The sequence below is a fragment of the Salvelinus fontinalis genome, chromosome 5 (assembly GCF_029448725.1).
Source record: "Salvelinus fontinalis isolate EN_2023a chromosome 5, ASM2944872v1, whole genome shotgun sequence".
NCBI lineage: Eukaryota > Metazoa > Chordata > Actinopteri > Salmoniformes > Salmonidae > Salvelinus > Salvelinus fontinalis.
In genome coordinates this window covers 18642697-18657250 of record NC_074669.1, presented here as the reverse complement: position 1 = coordinate 18657250, position 14554 = coordinate 18642697, and the positions used below count along the sequence as shown (strand labels likewise).

The 14554-nt window shown below is 40.0% G+C and overlaps 1 protein-coding gene across 21 annotated transcripts in view; it reads left to right on the top strand.

Moving 5' to 3' along the window:
- Positions 1-14554, top strand: part of LOC129855255 (leucine-rich repeat-containing protein 7-like) — a 222806-nt gene that overhangs the window by 191163 nt on the left and 17089 nt on the right. For 10 of the 21 annotated variants that reach the window (XM_055922696.1, XM_055922697.1, XM_055922695.1 and 7 more), the window contains 3 exons: positions 11847-12113; positions 12408-12500; positions 13747-13821. In XM_055922696.1, coding sequence (XP_055778671.1) covers positions 11847-12113; positions 12408-12500; positions 13747-13821 — 435 coding nt within the window. Of the gene's footprint in view, positions 1-11846; positions 12114-12407; positions 12501-13746; positions 13875-14554 lie in introns of those variants that run through there. The other 11 variants (XM_055922699.1, XM_055922714.1, XM_055922705.1 and 8 more) reach the window with 3 other exon arrangements.

Sequence of the window (14554 nt, the reverse complement as noted above, 5' to 3'; positions counted from 1 at the left end):
TATGTGCAGATGATGATGTACAGGTAGAGATACTGGGGAGCAAAAAGATAAATAACAATATGGGGATGAGGTAGTTGGGTGTGCTATTTACAGATTGGCTGTGTACATGTACAGTGATCGGTAAGCTGCTCTGACAGCTGATGCTTAAAGTTAGAGAGGGAGATCCAGCTTCAGTGATTTTTGCAATTCGTTCCAGTCATTGGAAGCAGAGAACTGGAAGGAAAAGCGGCCAAAGGAAGTGTTGGCTTTGGGGATGACCAGTGAAATATACCTGCTGGAGCGCATGCTACAGGTGGGTGTTGCTATGGTGAAAAGTAGGCTGAGATAAGGTGGGGCTTTACCTAGCAAAGGCTTATAGATGACCTGGAGCCAGTGGGTTTGGCGATGAATATGAATAAGCGAGGGCCAGTCAACAAGAGCATACAGGTGGTCACAGTGGTGGGTAGTATATGGGGCTTTGGTGACAAAACGGATGGCACTGTGATAGACTACATCCAATTTGCAGAGTAGAGTGTTGGAGGCTATTTTGTAAATGACATCGCCGAAGTCAAGGATCAGTAGGGTAGTCAGTTTTACAAGGGTATGTTTGGCAGCATGAGTGAAGGATGCTTTGTTGCGAAATAGGAAGCCGATTCCAGATTTAATTTTGAATTGGAGGTGCTTAATGTTGGGGATGGGGGCGCTGTTTAGACTACTTATGCTAATTTGGCAAATTTTTTAAACGGCTTCCCACAAAATCCTTGATCGTACAATATGCATATTATTATTATTATTGGATAGAAAACAGTCTATAGTTTCTATAGGAGTTGAAATTTTGTCTCTAAGTGGAACAGAGCCCATTCTACAGCAATTTCCCTGACATGGAGTCAGATTTGAGAAATGTTGGCCACTCTTCTGAAGTCATTTAAAAGGGCACTGTCGTTGCTATGACTATACGGACACTTCTTACGTCTTCCCCTGGATGCCTTTACGTGATGACGATTCCAACGGGGTCGATTGCACGTTCACAGGCCCTACAAATGAAAAAACCCTGAAGCTAGTCATTCTTTGGGAGCTGCGTCATGAGCAAAGTGGACACCGGCGCGCACCTGTTCCAAGCGTTAGTTTAGCCTGTTATATTTCTCCGGTCATCTTTTCACTCGTTATAGGAGTTAAAAACATCATAAGGTAGTTAATTTAAAGCGTTTTATAGCAATTTATATCCGTTTAGTGCGATTTTGGGACATTTATTTTTGCAACGATGTGAAAAGTTGGGCACGCTTTTCAGTTCATCCCGAACGCAGTTGACTTTTCCACATGGCAAGAGGACAGCTTTCCACCAAAAGACGATTTCTCCCAAGAAAGGATCCTTTGCCCAAGATACTGATGGAAGAACAGCTCAAGGTAGGACATTTTTATTATGATAAATCGTGTTTCTGTCGAAACATTTTAGTGGCTTAGGACGCCATGTTTTTTGACGTAGCTTCGCTTGGCGCAAACTGTATTGAAAAGTAAGGATAAATTAAAAAATGTAATAACGCAATTGTATTAAGAATTAAATTGTCTATCAATCCCTGTCCACCCTATATTTTTTAGTCACGTTTATGAGTATTTATGTATAAGAGTAGATCACTGTCTAAGTGGCGCAAGGACATTTTCTGACCAGCTGAGCTACATTTCACATTGTCTAACCATGATTTTGGTGGCTAAATATAAACATTTTCGATCAAACTCTATATGGATTGTGTAATATGATGTTACAGGAGTGTCATCTGAAGAATTCTGAGAAGGTTAGTGAAAAAATTAATATATTTTTGGCGATGTTGACGTTATCGCCCACTTTGGCTAGAATCAATGCTGGGCTGCTATGTGCTATGTGCTATGCTAATATAACGATTTATTGTGTTTTCGCTGTAAGACACTTAGAAAATCTGAAATATTGTCTGTATTCACAGGATCTGTGTCTTTCGATTCGTGTATGCTGTGTATTTTTACGAAATGTTTGATGATTAGTAGTTAGGTAAACACGTTGCTCATTGTAATTATTCTAGTCCATTTGTGATGGTGGGTGCAATTGTAAACTATGCCATATACCTGAAATATGCACTTTTTTCTAACAAAACCTATCCCATACCATAAATATGTTATCAGACTGTCATCTAATGAGTTTTTTTGTTGGTTAGGGGCTATAAATATCTTAGTTTAGCCGAATTGGTGATGGCTACTGGTGTTGGTGGACAAATAAAAGATGGTGGATTATGCTAATGTGTTTTTAGGTAATAGATGTACATCTTTACATATTGTGTCTTCCCTGTAAAACATTTTAAAAATCGGAAATGTTGACTGGATTCACAAGATCTGTGTCTTTCATTAGCTGTATTGGACTTTAATGTGTGAAAGTTAAATATTTAAAAAAAAAATTTTTTTTGAATTTCGCGGCACTGGTTTTTCAGTGGGGGGGGGGGGGGTGTGCCGCTAGCGCCACGCTGATCCTAGACAGGTTAAAAACCTTTACCGCTTCTCTCTCCCGGATCCGGGATCCCCCCCATCAAAAAAGCTGACCAGCATAGCCTAGCCTAACGCGACAGGGATATCATATAACATAATTTTCATGAAATCACAAGTCCAATACAGAAAATGAAAGATAAACATCTTGTGAATCCAGCCATCATTTCCGATTTTTAAAATGTTTTACAGCGAAAACACAATATGTATTTCTATTAGCTAACCACAATAGCAAAAGACTCAACCGCATATTTTCAGCATTTTTCTACCGCATAGGTAGCTATCACAAAACTGACCAAATAGAGATATAATTAGTCACTAACCAAGAAACAACTTCACCAGATGACAGTCTTATAACATGTTATACAATACATTTATGTTTTGTTCGAAAAATGTGCATATTTGAGGTATAAATCATAGTTTTACATTGCAGCTACCATCAAAAATATCACCAAAGCAGCCAGAATAATTACAGAGAGCAATGTGAAATACCTAAATACTCATCATAAAACATTTATGAAAAATACATGGTGTACAGCAAATGAAAGATAAACATCTTGTGAATCCAGCCAATATTTCCGATTTTTTTAAGTGTTTTACAGCGAAAACACAATATAGCATTATATTAGCTTACCACAATAGCCAAACACACAACCGCATTTATTCACCGCATAGAGAGCATTCGCAAAAACCAGCAAAAGATATAAAATTAATCACTAACCTTGATCAACTTCATCAGATGACAGTCTTATAACATCATGTTACACAATACATATATGTTTTGTTCGAAAATGTGCATATTTAGAGGTACAAATCGTGGTTTTACATTGTGAATACGTAGCCAAAATGCACAAAATTCTCCGGAGATATTTTGGACAGTCACCTAATATAATCAAAGAACTCATCATAAACTTTACTAAAAATACATGTTGGACAGCAAATGAAAGATACACTAGTTCTTAATGCAATCGCCGTGTTAGATTTTTAAAAATAACTTTACCATAACAAACAGCTTACGTTATAGCGAGAAGCGCCCGCAAAAAGGAAGGAAAATAGGACTAAACATTTTCCACAGAAATACGAAATAACATCATAAATGGTTCTTACTTTTGCTGAGCTTCCATCAGAATCTTGTACAAGGAGTCCTAGGTCCAGAATATATCGTTGTTTGGTTTTAGAATGTCCTCTTCTCCAGTCGAATTAGCAACATTAGCTAGCCATGTGGCGCGAACATGCCCAAATTTTCCTGACGCAAAGAAAGGAAAATTCCAAAACTCGCAATAAACGTTGAATAAACTGATAAAACTCGGTTGAAAAAAAACTACTTTATGATGTTTTTATCACATCTATCAAATAAAATCAGAGCCGGAGATAGACGCGCCACGTCTATACCGAACGCTTTTCAGAAGCCAATGCTGATGTCCTTCCCGCGCCTAGGTAGAGAAAGGAAATTGTGGTCACGTCATTCCAAGAGCTCTTGTTCGACCTCAGATCAAGCTAGACACCCCATTCCACCTTCCACTGCCTGTTGACATCTAGTGGAAGGCGTATGCAGTGCATGCAAATCCATAGAAATTAGGCAATTGAATAGGCAGGCCCTGGAACAGAGCATCGTTTTTAGATTTTTCACTTCCTGTCTGGAAGTTTGCTGCCAAATTAATTCTGTTTTACTCACAGATATAATTCAAACAGTTTTAGAAACTTGAGAGTGTTTTCTATCCAATAGTAATAATAATATGCATATTGTACGATCTAGAAAAGAGTACGAGGCCGTTTAAATTGGGCACGATTTTTTCCAAAGTGGAAACAGCGCCCCCATATTGACAAGAAGTTAATGTGAGTCTGGAAGCTGAGTTTACAGTCTAACCAGACACCTAGGCATTTGTATTTGTCCATATATTCTAAGTCAGAACCGTCCAGAGTAGTGATGCTAGTCGGGCGGGCAGGTGCGGGCAGCAATCGGTTGAAGAGCATGCATTTAGTTTTACTAGCATTTAAAAGCAATTGGAGGCCACGGAAGGAGAGTTGTATGGCACTGAAGCTTGTCTTCAGGTTTGTTAACCTTTCACGAGTATCTACCCCGGGTCCGGGAGCACACCCCACCCCCCCCCCCACACTGAGTAGCATCGCTAGCATAGCGTCACAATTAAATAGTAGCATCTAAATATCATTAAATCACAAGTCCAAGACACCTAATGAAAGATACAGATCTTGTGAATAAAGCCACCATTTCAGATTTTTAAAATGTTTTACAGGGAAGACAAAATATGTAAATCTATTAGCTAACCACGTTAGCAAAAGACACCACTTTTCTAACTCCATCAGTTTCTTACTCCATCAGGTGCTATCACCAATTCGGCTAAACTAAGATATTGATAGCCACTAACCAAGAAAAAACCTCATCAGATGACAGTCTGATAACATATTTATGGTATAGGATAGGTTTTGTTAGAAAAATGTGCATATTTCAGGTAGATATCATAGTTTACAATTGCACCCACCGTCACAAATGGACTAGAATAAATACATAGAGCAACGTGTTTACCTAATTACTAATCATCAAACATTTCGTAAAAATACACAGCATACACTAATCGAAAGACACAGATCCTGTGAATACAGACAATATTTCAGATTTTCTAAGTGTCTTACAGCGAAAACACAATAAATCGTTATATTAGCATAGCACATGTGCAAACATTACCCCAGCATTGATTCTAGCCAAAGAGAGCGATAACGTAAACATCGCCAAAATATATTAATTTTTTCACCAACCTTCTCAGAATTCTTCCGATGACACTCCTGTAACATCATATTACAACATACATATACAGTTTGTTCGAAAATGTGCATATTTAGCCACCAAAATCAGGGTTAGACAATGACAAAAGTTGCCCAGCTGGTCAGACAATGTCGTGCGCCATATTAGACAGTGATCTAGTCGTATACATAAATACTCATAAACGTGACTAAAAAAATATAGGGTGGACAGCGATTGATAGACAATTTAATTCTTAATACAATCGCTGATTTACATTTTTTAAATTATCCTTACTTTTAAATACAGTTTGCGCCAAGCGAAGCTACGTCTAACAAGATGGCGTCATAAGCGATTAACATTTTTCGACAGAAACACGATTTATCATAATAAATTGTTCCTACTTTGAGCTGTTCTTCCATCAGAATCTTGGGCAAAGAATCCTTTCTTGGGTCTAATCGTCTTTTGGTCGAAAGCTGTCCTCTTGCCATGTGGAAATGCCAACTGCGTTCGGCATGAACTGGAAACCTGCCCGGCGCTTCAAAGTGTCTCAGAAATAAATGTCCCAAAATGCGCACTAAACGGATATAAATTGCTATAAAACGGTTTAAATTAACTACCTTATGATGTTTTTAACTCCTATAACGAGTAAAAACATGACCTGAGAAATATTACTGGCTACACTAATGCTTGGAAAAAGAGCAGGTCGGTGTCCACCGCGCGCCCGACGCATCTGGAAAAGAGTTCCTACCTACAGGTTTTTTTCATTTATAGTGGCTGTGATTGCGCAATCGATACCATTCAAAGCGTCATCACGTAAAGGCATCCAGGGGAAGATGTAAGCAGTGTCCGTATCCTGATAGCATTCACAGTGGCCTTTAAACTGACTCCAGATCAGGGGCCAAAATGTGTGAAATCTGACTCCATGTCAGGGAAATTGCTGTAGAATGAGTTCTGTTCCACTCAGAGACAAAATTCCAACGCCTATAGAAACTAGAGACTGTTTTCTATCCAATAATAGTAATAATATGCATATTGTACGATAAAGAATTTAGTAGGAAGCCGTTTAATCTGTAATGCAATTATGCTAATGAGAAAACAGCACCCCCTGTAGTCGCAAGAAGTTAACAGTGTCCAAAGAAGGGCCAGATGTATACAGAATGGTGTCGTCTGCATAGAGGTGGATCAGAGAATCACCAGCAGCAAGAGCGACATCATTTATATGTACAGAGAAAAGAGTCGGCCCTAGAATTGTTTAGGACCTTGAGCGTGGCTGCGGTGCACCCATGACCAGCTCGGAAATCAGATTTCATAGTGGTGAAGGTACGATGGGATTCGAAATGGTCGGTGATCTGTTTGTTAACTTGGCTTTGTTGCTGCAGGGGGTGCAGAGCAGTTGGCCGGGGTAGGGGTAGCCAGGTGTAAAGCATGGCCAGCCGTAGAAAAATGCTTATTGAAATTTTGATTATCGTAGATGTATTGGTGGTGACATAGTTTTTCAGCTGGGAGGAGGTGATCTTATTCTCCATGGACTTTACAGTGTCCCAAAACTTTTTGAAATTAGTGCTACAGGAGAAACATTTCTGTTTGAAAAAGCTAGCCTTAGCTTTCCTAACTGACTGTGTATATTGGTTCCTGGCCTTCCTGAAAAGTTGCATATCGCGGGGGGCTATTTGATGCTTATGCAGAACGCCACAGGATGTTTTTGTGCTGGTCAAGGGCAGTCAAGTCTGGGGTGAAACAAGGGCTATATCTGTTCTTAGTTCTACATTTTTTGAATTGGGCATGCTTATTTAAGATGGAGAGGAAAGCACTTTTAAAGAGCAACCAGGCATCCTCTACTGACGGGATGAGGTCAATATCCTTCCAGGATACCCGGGCCAGGTCGATTAGAAAGGCCTGCTCGTGTTTTAGGGAGCGTTTGACCGCGGACCCATTACGGAGGCAGGCATAATGATAATGATGAATAGTGATCGCTGAGATCCTGGTTGAAGACAGCAGAGGTGTATTTAGAGGGCAAGTTGGTCAGGATGATATGTAAGAGGGTGCCCATGGTTACGGATTTTAGGTTGTACCTGGTAGGTTCCTTGATCATTTGAATGAGATTGAGGGCATCTAGCTTAGATTGTAGGACGGCCGGGGTGTTGAGCATATCCCAGTTTAGGTCACCTAGCAGTACGAACTCTGAAGATAGATGGAGGGCAATCAATTCACATATGCTGTCCCGGGCACAGCTGGGGGCTGAGGGGGGTCTGTAACAAGTGGTAATGGTGAGAGACTTGTTTCTGGAAAGGTGGATTTTTAAAAGTAGAAGCTCGACTTGTTTGGGCACAGACCTGGATACTATAACAGAACTCTGCAGGCTATCTCTGAAGTAGATTGCAACTCCGCCCCCTTTGGCAGTTCTATCTTGTCAGAAAATGTTGTAGTTGGGGATGGAAATTTCAGGATTTTTGGTGGCCTTCCTAAGCCAGGATTCAGACACGGCTAGGACATCAGGGTTGGTGGAGAGTGCTAAAGCAGTGAATAAAACAAACTTAGGGAGGAGGCGTCTGATGTTAACATGCATGAAACCAAGGCTTTTAACTACCTTATGAAGTTTTTAAGACAAAAATCAAATTAAATCAGAGCCGGAGATACAGAACTGCTAAAACGAAAGCTTTTCAGGACGCCATTGTGATGTCCCTCTTGCGCCAGGCGCCCCGTTGAAAAGAACGGTACTTCCGTTCCATGAGCCTTTATAGTGTCCCAGATGGTGCAATCCAGTCCATTCAAATTCTCACCGCTTACTGACATCTAGAGGAAGGCGTATGCAGTGCATGTAGCCCCATCGCTTGCATGGGGACTTATAAACTGACCCTAGAACAGGGACCTCGATTTCAGAAATCTCACTTCCTGACAGGAAATGTGCTGCAGAATGAGTTCTGTTTCACTCAGAGAAATAATTCAAACGGTTTTAGAAACTAGAGAGTGTTTTCTATCCAATAGTAATAATAATATGCATATTGTACGAGCAAGAATTGAGTACGAGGCAGTTTAATTTGGGAACGAAATTATTACAAAGTGCCAACAGCACCCCCTATTGAGAAAAGGTTTTAAGGTTACAGAAGTCAACAAATGAGAACGCCTGGGGAATGTGAGTGGTGCTGGGGGCTACAGGACCTGGATTAACCTCTACATCACCAGAGGAACAGAGGAGGAGTAGGATCAGGGTGCGGGTAAAGGCTATAAGAACTGGTCGTCTAGTGCGTTCGGAATAGACAGTAAAAGGAACAGATTTCTGGCCGTGGAAGAATAGATTCTATGGTAGGATGGTAGGATGTGAATACAGTGGAGGTAAACCTAGGCATTGAGTGATGATGAGAGAGGTTTTGTCTTTAGAGGCACCAGTTAAGCCAGGTGAGGTCACTGCATGTGTGGGGGGTGGGACTCAAGGACTATCTAAGGCATATTGCGCAGGGCTGGGGCCTCTGCAGTGAAATAAGACAATATTTATTGACTCAGGGGGTGAATACTTAAGGAACAAGATATATTAGTGTTTTATTTTCCATTAATTGACAACAATTTTGTGTAGAACCTTGTCAAATGCTTTTTAATCCCACTTTGTTACACAATAAAATGTTGGAAAAGTCAGTGTGTGATTACATTCTGGAGGCACTTGTAAAACCATATGCGTCATGATTCCCGGTCTTGTCCCTTTTGTACTTCTTAAGGTTCCTCCACCTTTTTTAATTTATTTTTAAATGGGCTCATTTATTTACTTTTAGTCAACGGTGGGTCTAATCCTGAAGGCTGATTTGGTTAAAACTGCATTCCAGCCAGTGTCCATTCCATGTCACCACCGACTAAATCTATGTCGTTAAAATTCTTATTTACTCTGGTCCATCGGACTGCGCAATCCACTGTCTCAGCCCAGCCAGGCAATTTATAAACTTGATCTCCACTTTAAAAAACATCTTAACATTCTCACATTTCTTTTACACTAACATTTAGTTTTCAACAGCGGAGATTTGTATAAACCTTGTTGTCTGTCTTTCCGACATTTGCAACATTGTTTATGTATTGAAATTCGATCTCCAGCTGTCCCATATAAATGACCGTGTCGGGATGAGACAAACAGGTAGACAGCATTTCTCAGCCAGTCGAAATCATATGAATCAGCTGGCATCATTTTTATTGATATATATATATATATATATATATATATATATATATATATATATATATATATATATACACACAAAGACATTTCTTTTTTTAAAGGTATAAAGAAACAAAGTGCAGCTAGTTTGTAGTTTTTCCAGCTTCAGTTTGAAGTGATTGTGTTAGCTGTGTTGTTGGCTAGCTCCTCTGAAACAACAGTGTCCTGATGAGTGAGCACTTTTTGTATGTCAGGCGAAATCCAGAGTCATTAGCTCATTGTTATGGATGTATGCAAATAAATGTCACTAGAAAACTGCTTAAACAAATGAAATGCAGCTACTTTGCTGGCTGCACTTTTTGACGTGACTGTAAATTAGTCGTAGTTGGCAAGCAAGAGATAAGAAAGTTGCCAGGTAGCATTCCAGTGGAATATTGCGTCCATAGATACAGAATAAAAAGACTGAAAGACTGGGTCACGCCTCTAGCAACCGAACCGATGAACAAACGACCAGCCGGCTTAGGTAGCAACCCTAGATTTGTGTCGGGACTATATCTTGTGGAAGGATGAAATAGTATGAATAAATTCATCAAAAGAATGTTTTTAATTAAAATATGTCAATCATTATTTCAATATGTTGGTCATGCGAATTCTCTAAAAAGACTTTGGAGGTGGCTTATGGTAGAGAAATTAACATTCAAATCTCTGGCAACAGCTCTGGTGAACATTCCTGCAGTCAGCATGCCAATTGCACGCTCCCTCAAGTTGAACATACAGTATGTAGAAAGAACAAAGCCGGTGTTTGGAGGATATATTGGCACAATCCCCGTGCCAATATATCCTCCAAACACTGGCTTCTCGGTCATTATCACTTAAGTGATTGCTACAGTATGTCAATGTTTTTAAATGTCAGGAGTCATTTCTAAGCTCCATAATTCATTCCAGCAACACTCCATTCTTGTTTGGTCTCCATGGCAACTTCTGTTTGTCAGTGTCTTAGTCACATCACTGTGGTCACATTCTAACCATCAGTGCAAGAATAATGAAATAGTTAGACCAGGGACGTCAATCTGCTTGAAAATCTATGGCCTTCGTGTAGATATCTACCTCAAATACCTCGTACCTCATCACATTGATCTGGTACTGTGTAGCTCCATTCTTGTGTATTTTATTTTATTCCTCTTGTGGAATGTCTAAGCGCCATAATTCATTCCAGCAGCGCTCCATTCTTGCTTGGTCTCCATGGCAACCTCTGTTTGTCAGTGTCTTAGTCATTTCATTGTGGTCACATTCTAACCATCAGTACAAGAATAATGATAAGGGTAGACCAGGGACTTCCTCTGAATTATTAATGCACAGAGAAAACTGTGGGTTGTGTGTCCTGTTTTATTACTTACACTGAACAAAAATATAAATGCAACATGTAAAGTGTTGGTCACATGTTTCATCAGCTGAAATAAAAGATCCCAGATGTGTTGCATATGCACAAAAAGCATATTTCTCTCAAATTGTGTGCACAAATTTGTTTACATCCCTGTTGGTGAGCATTTCTCCTTTACCAAAATAATCCATCCACCTGACAGGTGTGGCATATCAAGAAGCTGATTAAACAGCATGACCATTACACAGGTGCCCCTTGTGCTGGGGACAATAAAAGGCCCTCTAAAACAACACACTGCCACAGATGTTCAAGTTTTGAGGTAGTGTGCAATTGGCATGCTGACTGCGGGAATGTTCACCAGATCTGTTGCCAGAGAATTGAATGTTCATTTCTCTACCATAAGCCACCTCCAACATCATTTTAGAGAATTTGGCAGTACGTCCAACTGGCCTCACAACAGCAGACCATGTGTATGACGTTGTGTGCACGAGTGGTTTTATAATGTCAACGTTGTGAACAGAGTGATCTATGGTGGCGGTGGGGTTATGGTAATGGCAGGCGTAAGCTATGGACAACGAACACAATTGCATTTTATCGGTGGCAATTGACTGATTTCCTTAAATGAACTGTAACTCAGTAAAATCTTTGAAATTGTTGCATGTTGCGTTTATATTTTTTGTTTAGTATATATCATGTAGACGACACTGAAGTCGCCTAGTTACAGTTTTTAAATAATTTTGAAATCATGTACATATCTACCTCAAATACCTCGTAACTCTGCATATTGATCTGGTACTCCCTGTATATAGCTCCTTTCTTGTGTATATTATTTGATTCCTCTTGTGTTACTATTTTAATTGTATTATTACTTTTAAACTGCATTATTGGAAGGGCCCGTAAGCAAGCATTTCACAGTAAAGTCTACACCAGTTGTATTCAGGGCATGTGACAAATAAAATTTGATTTGACGACAGGATTTGAAGGAAAGTTTCTATATGGTAATTCAGGTTTGAAAAAGCATGCTGCACCTCATCTGTATGTTATCTGCCATTTTGTAAGACGTGACGTTTGCATCTTTGCAGCTTCCTGACTCTTTGCCTAACGGGTTAAATTACCCACAGGCAGGCGGCCACCACCCCCACCAATCACAGACCATGATCGTGACATCCACGTCGGCCACACCCCCACACCGCTCAGTGCGGGACCAGCAGTATGAGGGTGCCATCAACAAGATCTCCATACAGCAGTACCAGTCTCCTCTGCCCTTGGCCACCACCACCCGGCCCCAGAGCGCACGCTGCCTCATCCAGACCAAAGGCCAGAAGAGCATGGACGACTTCCAGGAGCAGGTTGGCCATTACTCTTTCTCTCTCTGTCTCTCTCTCTCTCTCTGTCTCTTTGATTGTCTCTGTGTTTCTCTCTCTTTCTCTGTTTCTCTCGCTCACCCCCTCCATTTCAATCATCTTTTCACTCTCTTTCTCCCGCTCTCCCTTTCTCTCAATCTGTCACCAACAGATCTCTGAGAGGCCTATATTATGGCTAGTGGTATATAGAGAGGAGAGATGTTGCACCATGTAATTGCACAGTTATACAATACCAAATGTCTATTTTTGGCATGATGTTGTTTTTGTGTCGTTTGGCAGTTCTGTGTGCGGATAGAGAAGAATCCAGGTTTAGGGTTCAGCATCTCAGGGGGAATCAGTGGTCAAGGGAACCCCTTCAAGCCTTCTGACATGGTAAGATTAAAGCAACTAAATGTTCTCTGTGTGCATCTGATACTGTGCAGTCTGTGCCATAGGAACATGTTCCATTTTTCTCTTATTCCTTAAGGTGTTTCAATAACCACTGCACATCACTGTATGTTTCACTTCAGAGTTTCCATGGTAACAGGTGCTGCTGCATTGCTGTATGGGGTGCTGCAGTTGACTTGGTTAACTTTGAACCGTTTTATTATACGCCAATAATAAGCAAGAATCAAGAAAAGACAACACTTTTGCGGCAATGATTTGTAATGTAGTCAGTCATAAGGTTGGCGATTGTCAAATAGTTCAATAATGTCTTGTTGCCATGTAACAGCAAAGAAAAGAGCCAGTGAGAGAAATGTTTATAGATTTCCATTTAGAATTTTTCTAAATCAGTTATGTTGTTGCCACTGGCAATATTTTCTCTTATTATTCATTTTAAAATATCAAAGCCTAGTTTCTTCTCATTGACATTAGATTTGTATGGGGAAGGTCTTGTAAGCCATAGGATTAGAATTACGATTCAATGTTGTAAAAATTGTTATAGCCATTGAATGTGTTGTATATTTTGTATGTATATCATCTCCCATCTCAACACCCCACTGAAAGGTGGTGCATGCTGATTGCTGAGGATATCTTCTGAGGGCCTGCTTTCCTGTGATGCCTCAAGGAGTACCTGCTGTAATAATACCTGAGTCATTAGATGATAGTAACGTAATTCGGGTTCAAGTGCGGTTTAACTGTTGAACTGTGTTAATTGAAGCTCTTCATATAGTATTATATAGTTTGAACACATGCAAAGATTGGTATACTTATAATCTCTGCCTTGACTAGCCATTTTTTTGGAAACATGCAATGGAAAAAAAACATCCATATGTCCATATTTTTGGAAATATAGATTTTTTTTAAAGTAACTATTTTAGTACTGTTGAAATGTTTTCATTAAAGGTAGACGTAAATGCCATGTCAGTACACCTAGTTCTTGAATTTAACAAACAGCACATATAGACTTCCATTTTTTTTTTATCTTGTGAAATATCCTTACGATAGTTGTCTGCTTTTACAGACTAGTTAAACTTATCAAGTTAATGTTTGCAACAGCATGTCAATCAAAATCACGCACAGATCTTGAGTTAGAGGAAAATACAAACAAAAGCAACAAACAACCAGTTTGAAAGGCACAGATTCTAAACCATCTTCACCATGTGGTTCCTAATCTCATATCACTTTTGACTTATAGGGTATCTTTGTTACTAGGGTACAGCCTGATGGACCGGCCTCCAACCTGCTACAGCCTGGGGACAAAATACTGAAGGTAACCGTGTTCTTCATCACCGCATCGATCATCGTTGTCCTCTGAGTCTGTGAGAGCGCATCCTCCCTCCTCCACATTGCCTGTAGAGGCTTTGCATGTGGCATTTTGTGCTGGACGTACGTGTGTCTACCAAGTGAGCATGGTCCTCTGTTTTGACCTCTGTCAAACCTCCAACATGGTTTACTTGTCCCTAAGTCAGACAAAAGGAATAGTGGTTATTGTTTCCGAATAAAGGCCCATGGAAACAGATTCAATCTAAGTGCATCACATACAAGTAACTTTACTGATATGATACCATTTAATGTGATGTTTTAGATGCCTGAAAACTAAGTAGTAACCAGCAATGTAATGTGCTGGATGAATTGGTTTGTTTCTGAAATACTAGTGAAGGTCAAAGTACAAACTGGCCCGTATCTACAAAGCGTCTAAGAGTAGAACATTGATTGTGCTGAGAATAGAGACATTTTACTCCTACTCTTATGAGTAAAAATAAAAGCTATGCATGAAGCCTCTTTCATAAGAGTCCCACCTAGTCGCCAGATATTTAGAAGACCTCATGAGCTGTCCTAACAAGTGAAGACTAACCAGCAGATGTCTTGATAATAGAAAAGTGCAGCACGGCAGCGAGTCAGTAGTTACTAGCTCTGACTTTGCTAATGGCTACTTTATTGAGGAAAAATGTACTTACTGTGACATGTGGTTGTCCCACCTAGCTATCTTCAAATGAATGCAC